The 7,583-nt window shown below is 34.9% G+C and overlaps 1 protein-coding gene across 1 annotated transcript; it reads left to right on the forward strand.

Moving 5' to 3' along the window:
• The first annotated feature begins 73 nt into the window (after nucleotides 1-73).
• On the forward strand, nucleotides 74-7,097 carry LOC128997291 (uncharacterized protein Mb2073c-like). Its single transcript, XM_054422921.1, has 9 exons — nucleotides 74-154; nucleotides 861-949; nucleotides 1,882-2,037; nucleotides 2,557-2,720; nucleotides 2,828-3,055; nucleotides 4,199-4,326; nucleotides 5,522-5,701; nucleotides 6,244-6,318; nucleotides 6,778-7,097. Exons 1-9 carry the CDS (start codon nucleotides 91-93, stop codon nucleotides 6,837-6,839), a joined length of 1,146 nt encoding a protein of 381 aa, XP_054278896.1. The 5' UTR covers nucleotides 74-90; the 3' UTR covers nucleotides 6,840-7,097.
• Nucleotides 7,098-7,583: the final 486 nt, after the last annotated feature.

The following is a 7,583-nucleotide window of genomic DNA, read 5'->3' on the forward strand; positions in this document are numbered from 1 at the left end:
AGCTAAGAACCTTCCTAAAGAAACTTAACTATTACATCACAGAGAAAAAAAATACTTTTTATGTTCCAGGTGTTTCTTTTACACACTAGAATGTCGATGGCCTCAACAGTTTGGCAAACTATTCTTCTTTCAATTCTCTCAGAGGGGAAAACGGGTAATTTTCTTCTTTCCTTAGTTGAAAATAAACATAAAAATTAGGTACTGTAGTTTATTTTGTTAGGGGTTTTAGGAGTTATATTTTTTTATGTCATCAGATTGTAGTTGGTTAGTTTAACCTTCAGTATCCAATAGTCAATGGTCAAACTGTGTTGGGAATTGAATTTAAAAGAAACCATCAACTCTATTTTTGGAACTTGTTATTATTTTACCTATGTTTTGAACAATCAAAAAAACTAACGCTGAAATAAAATTAATTCAACCACTCAACAATAGTTCATAAACAATTTAAGATCAGCAAAATAAATGTATACAGATTTAGACAATATTTTGTAATTATTGTTGATCATTAATACTAATATTGTACGATTTCTTTCTGATTTCTGATATTGTTATACATCAGATTAGATTTTCCCTTCGAAGGGTTATTGATTCAAAATGTGTTTGAAAGGGATTTGTATCTTATTCAAATCATTAGAAACATTTATAAAACTGTCTATCCAATGTATAAAGATACAAGAGATTATTTATATAGCACGTAGTGTATTTCTCTAGAAGCAAAATCAATATTGTTTAATGTTCAAATTTGAAAGTATTAAAAAAAATCAATACATTGTTAAAATATAAAAACAAATATTTTGTTCCTGATATTTGGGCCATTTATAAATGTTAAATCTAATGCTAATATCTATGAAACGAAACAGATTTGTCAGAGGAACATCTGCAAGATATTGCTCTCCTATTGGTGGACAAACAGAAGGCTATATCTGCTCAAGTTCCAGTTGATATGAAGGTTAGTTTATAACATATGGGTGAGGTTTTCTGGACGATTCTGCAAGAGTCAGTAGTTTTTGATGGTTTGAAACCAGACCCTGCTGACCTTGATCATTGGGATTTAAATTCATCATCCGGTCTAAATAAAGATATTTGATCATCAGTAACAAAGTTAGACAGATCATCTCACTCCATTCTTCCCTCATTGTGTGATCATACTGTATTCCGCTTAAAAGACAAACCTGATAGTGTCACTGTCTCTAAGAATTGAAATAAATGTAATAGGTAATTGTCTAAAAACAATTGGAGAACATTTTTGTATAGAAAACCAATTAATTGTTTTAACGTTTAAAGCATTGACATTGAGGGCAATGCTTGCATATTGCTGAGCCCCTTTGGCTTTGGTATGTAAGAGATTGAATTGATCTCTCATATGTTTAAAAGATTTTCAGGGGTTTCGACTGTTGATTCTTTCATACACAATGCCACCTATGGCTTGGACACAGCTGTAAACTGCACAATAAAACTGTGATTGTAGCATAAGACAAGAGAAATCGGGAACCTAAGTAAATACAGCAATAACCAATGACATGCACTATGCACCAATAGCATTCTACAATTACTACTCCGTTTAAAAAATTTAGTTAGGTGGTTTTAGGGCAAGAAATCCATCCCCTTTACTTGATCCTACCTTAAAACATTAGCTCAACAGCTAATGTCACAACAACTAAATGTCAATCAACTGCACCCTGCTCAGAGGCTCAGAGCAAACAATGTGGGGAAACTTCCCCTTAAACACCTAAATTTTGTGAACAGAATATAGCAAATAACAGCTGCTCTTATGATTTTCAACATGGTTTAATTTAAGCGTTGATGTATCTTGTATCTACGATCCAAATTTTTTGAACTTAAATATATATAGTTTTTCATAGATATTATTATCTGTTTTAGAAACTTTGCAAAGTTATTAAACAGAGTGAGAAGTGGCGGGAACTAACAAATCTCCCTCCTAAGAAAATGGCTGTGTGGATGCAGATCAACTGTCCAGAGGCATTTAGTCTTTTGGAAGACATTACAAGACGCTATGCACATCGTAATGTTAAAGAGGTATGTCACTTGGTGGAATCATGTTTGATAGTTATAACTTATAATGTGTGAAATTGGTAATTAGGAACATTGTTAATTCAACAATTTGCTAATTTCAAATGCAAAAATGCTAATTTCAAACAAGTGTATGAAATGTATTGTGTCGGAAGGGTTCAAGAAAGTCACTTAAGTTAACAGAAACTGATTTACCTGCTTCCCAATCATTGTTTTTGTTGGGGACACACATTGTAAGTATTGGCAAAAAGGAGCAAAATACTTACTTGATTTTATGAGCAAACCGCAGATATAATGTACTTGAGATGAGCTGTTCACTATTTTTTGGCTTCTGCCACTAAACCTCTTTCAATGAGAGGTAAAATCCTTTTCAGTTGCTTTTTCAGCCATTTTTGGTGAGTTTTACTGGAATAGATCACTGTAAAGTGAAGTTTTACACTTTGTGTTTACCTTGTGTTCAATATATGGACCTTAGAAGATAAAATGGCTTCGTAACTATTTATGGAGGTTGGTAACGGTTTACAGCTGGATCTAATGACTACAACGTGGGGATTGGACAACACACCGCTACTGTCTATGATACAGACTTTACTGAGGAGTGAACACTCGATTCTGGAGAAAGAAACAATCCCTGAGGTTGACACTGATGTCGTAGACAAACTGAGATCCCCTAGGAAGTCGACAACCAGGTAAACTATATTTAATTTAGTTTGTGAGGCCTTATGTTTTGGAAAGTATAATTTTACCATCCAATTCACTTTAAATCCAATTGAGATACAACTTATCTCTGTTTCAGATGGCTTATTTGCTGGCTTGCAGGTTTGGCCAGTAGTGCTGCAGCGAGAAGGGAAATGTCCAAAGACGCAAGCTTGCGAGTAGTCCATCAGCTGAGGCTAGGCTACATGCGGTTGGCAACACTGATGGCCCAGGAAGGTCGCCTACCAACCCCTCAGCTCGTGTGGTATTGTACTCACTACGAACTTGGCACACTGCTTGGTCCGTCTAATCCTGCACTGCTGCATAAGTGAGTAAATAGGCCAACTGCAAAAGTTAGGGTAGAGTTGATAAGTAACAAAATGGAGAAGGTGTGATTGACTATGCAGGGCTGTGTCAGACATTTTGTTTTTGTTTTTTGTATACCCTGTTGTGTGCTTCATGTAGACGGTTAACTTTATTAATGGTTTGCCAAGTTCCTGCCACCCAAGAATCCTTGCCACCTGTCGATCATCAAGATCAATAATTTTTAGGGTAGAGTTAGACCACAAGCACTTATAAGTTGAACAATAGGCTATTAGTTGAATCAAGTATGAGTTAAATAAAGTAAATTTGACCAAAAAAAATACAATTTCAAATAAGAGTTCAGCTCAAAATGTTCAAACACAGAATGCTGCCCCCTTGAAAACCTACTCCACAACAAGAAAATGAATATGTACTGCCTGGGACCCTACCCTCACGCAAAGATAACGGAAAGTAGTATTTTAACTTATTTGAACAAAAGCCAGCCTCTCAGGTTACTACATCAGTGATCAATTAAATTTCATGTTTGTATCCCCTGAGCTGTTGGACATAATGTAAGACCAAATTACCTATGTAATCCCTAGCTGTGACGAGATTATGTAAGTAATTTAATTTAGTCTTACATCATAATGATACATCAGTGCTCAGTAAGTGGATTCTACAGGAGCATCATTCCATTATACCTTCTAAACTAAAACCAAACTAAACTAAACCAATTGCCTTAACGCAGAGAAGTAAGGTACAAAGGAAACTTGTTTATGGAATCTACCGTACACTTTCGGATCTAGTGTGTTGTGCCAGAAATGTACTAGTGACGAGCAAGAAAGAGCCTGAGCTGCAAAAACTGTGTGGAAATTCCTATTGCACAGGGCACAGGGTCTTCCTACGGCGTGAGCGTTGTAGTCCATGGAAAAGTGAGGACAAGGGGGTGGTGTTGGACTTTGCCACAGACACCAGAGACTATGCTGGACACCTCTTAAGTGTACGGTTGAGTGTTTCCTCTGTACCTTCCTTCTCTGAGGTTATAAGGTGTTTTGAACAGCAGGTAATTTTTCATAGACGAATTGGCAGAGTGAATTTACTGGTTATATTCTATGCTTTAGATTTAACTCTGGCAAGTACTAAATAAAAACATTTTTTTCTTTTTTAGAATCAGCCGCAGACAACGCAGTTGGCAGCAATGGGATGAGTTGCAGTTCCCAGAGGTAATGGTTGGTACACCTGAACCAATACAGCTGGGATCCCATCCCACCATTACCTCCAGGGAATGGGTTCAAGGTAGTTGATTTTATTTTTCAAAAAAATACATTACACAGGTAGTTTTCTCAAATTATTAAACTGTAATGTTTTAACTATTTCATAATTGAATAGAAACAATCATTATTTTAACCAATGTTTAGCAGTAAACGGGATGAACTTAATTATTATTAGGGTTGTCCGTAGATTATGTTCTTTAACAAGCCAGTCCCAACCAAGCAAGTTGGATTATATGAATGAATCTATCATATACTTAATACAGTAAGGGTTTTCCCTGTATCCCTTTTCCAGCTGTCCTACTAAGCATATTTTTACGATATGTGTGTCATTTTAAAGCTTATTATCTAGTGGAGTGACAAATTAATGGTAACAAACAAGGTAATTTATTTTTCTTTAGGGATTTCCCCCCTCACATTTAATTTATTTCTAAACTTCACTATCTACGATCCATTTGATGCCAATAAACTTTCTTTAGAAGGCTTAAATGTAAGTTGTAACTTAGCAGCTGATTCAATCCAGTTGAACGTTTAATCACAGTCAGATTGTAAACTAGAGACGAAAGAGTTTGAGTTTATGAAAATGCATTCTTAATAATATATCGTTTTATAATTGTAACCTGATTGAGGTGTGTATATCACTCTTGCAGATCTGAAATGAACAAATTTTATTCGTTATAAATTATTACTTTTGTTCACCTAATAATTGTCTTACACAAATATAATCTTTGAAAGGTAAAAGGGTATTGCATTGGATTCGTCTTGTATCAGAAACAAGTTTGAAACCTTATTAAAATATGTAATTTTGCGTACAGGCCCGCTCCTAAAATTTAATCACAGAAGATTCATATTCGGCAGTGGCGTTAATTTTTTCTTACAACGTTATTGGCCACTACGACGAGAGATGAATCAGCATAGTGTTGGGAACCAAACTATAATAGTACAGGATAAAGTGACACAAATTTGCAGGTGTTCCATTTGAATTGGCTGCAGTGGGAGAACGTAAGAGAAATTGAATTACAGACAACCCTTGTTTTTTTACATTTTAAAGCCTTTTTGTGCCCGGTCTCTGAAAGAGTTAGGATGCAGTATGACCTTTCAATCTATTACCAAAGGTCTTTAATTAGTGCTGAACAACAAAATTTTTGGCTAGACCATCACGTTGGCCCTAAGCACATGAGCTGCTGTACCTTAACATGATAATTAATTTTTTGTTGTAGGTACTCTGGTGTGCACAGGCAGTGTGCAGGGCCGTGTCTGTGTGCTTCTCTCCTGTACAGATACACAGTCACTCCAGGCTGGAGACATCCTCATTACACACAGCACTGATGTAGGATGGACTCCTCTGTTCCCTCTGCTATCTGGCGTTGTCACAGAACTGGGCGGTCTTATATCTCATGGTAGGTCTTGAAACTGTAATGTTGTATCAATGTCCCTAACTTTGCCTGTTAAAAACATTATTTCATTTCATCTTCACGTTCTTGGACACAAGGTTCTAGGTTGAAACCGTCATACACATTAGTTCAAGTTCCTGGAGGGGTGTGGCATCATCATTCAGATAAAAGTCATTGGTGGCTGGCAGGATTTGAATCATGGACCTTGGAACCTGAAGTCCCACACTCGACCACTAGATCACCCAGATCCTTGCAACTCTTCTAATACAACCTTTGCTTGTATTTTAGTTTTTTATACTGTCCGCTTTAGGACTAACTAACTCTATTCAGATTACTAAAGGCTCAATTTTACAAACTACAAGCTACTAGGTGGCTTGATTGTCCTTTAAACAATAAACACAATAAACGGTTGACATACAATAAATAATACACAAAACAATTAACATTTTACGATGCAATTGGGTTTGTCTAGATGATTCACATGATCTATCTAGTTTTTTTTACTATCTTATCACTGAATCAAAAACATTTGTGGTTATTTTTAACAGGAGCAGTCGTAGCAAGAGAATATGGTCTTCCTTGCATTGTTGGTGCCACAAACGCTACACTTGTGTTCAAAACAGGTAACATATCATCTGTCTGAACGCACTCTATTGAGACAAATACTTATACACATAATCCATTAAATAACTTAATCAGTTTGATCAATAATCATGCAATCTTAGAGGTTCTCTATGTTCAGAAGATAGCATTGTAGATCAAGGTGTCAAATTCCATTTTAATTTTTGCAGTTCTTTTTGGAGTGACAAACATAACCATAAACTGGTTGATGCAAGCTTGTTGTAAATGACTTCAACAATGTTACCATGTATATGAAAAAAAGGTGAACAAAAATTCCACAAAAACACTATTCATGGACAGGCTTCCATGGTGGTGGTATTGGTCAATAATGATACCATATGTCATGAATATAGGAGTGTAATATTAATTATTTTGTTGTGAAACTGTCTGTGACTGAAGTTAAACCTCCAATGAAACACCTTAAACTCTGGATGCCTTAAAGTTAGATTTTTAATTTTCAGGTGACAAAGTATTCATGGATGGAAAGAGTGGAAGAATTCACAAGGTGTTTGAGACTTCATGAAAGGTAAATCCTGCTGTGGTTCCTTCTTTTCTATTGTACTTGTTCTATTTTAAATTGTATTTTGTGTATATTTTTACCTAGTGTTTCATTACGCACCTGCCATTAGTAGATTTTAAACCTGGCCAGCCTGTTTTAACTTCTTTAATAAATTATCTTTGTTATTTTGTCTGTAAAATATTTATTTATATTTTAATACTATGTAGCAATTTATTACGTAGCAAATAGTGAACTCCATTAGGCCTACACTGTAAAATGTTTAAAGGGTAATAAAGATTCTTATTCTTATTATTCCTTTAAATATTCTAGTCGATTCTACAGTGTCTTTATTAGTTTTTAATTGGTCAGATGTTTTATTAAAAGTTGATGAAGGATTTGATGTTTTGTTATTAATCTCTTGGAAGTAAGGATATTTTTAAGGAGATTCATTTCTTTTGCAAAAGCCACCAATCCCCTTAAATTTTTGGCAATACAATTTTATGTTGATGTCCATCCAAGAACAGTTTTTTTTTATATGTCAAAACCTGCCTACTACGAAGAGTCTAAAAAACCCCGCTCCCCTATTTATATAAGTTTTAATTTCAATTTGAGCTTTAGTCAACCTCTGTAAAATATTTTTCCTGTGAATAAAAAACTGTAATTTTAAATTTGACAAGCATTAATTTGTTCCTTTAGCTGTATAAGTTATTGATAACTTATATCAACTGTGTGATAACTGAATTAATTTCAATTGAATAGTTGTCAGCC

Source organism: Macrosteles quadrilineatus, unplaced genomic scaffold (genome assembly GCF_028750875.1).
Source record: "Macrosteles quadrilineatus isolate MER2022 unplaced genomic scaffold, UCM_ALF_1.0 Scaffold_6__1_contigs__length_79288215, whole genome shotgun sequence".
In the NCBI taxonomy this organism is placed as follows: domain Eukaryota; kingdom Metazoa; phylum Arthropoda; class Insecta; order Hemiptera; family Cicadellidae; genus Macrosteles; species Macrosteles quadrilineatus.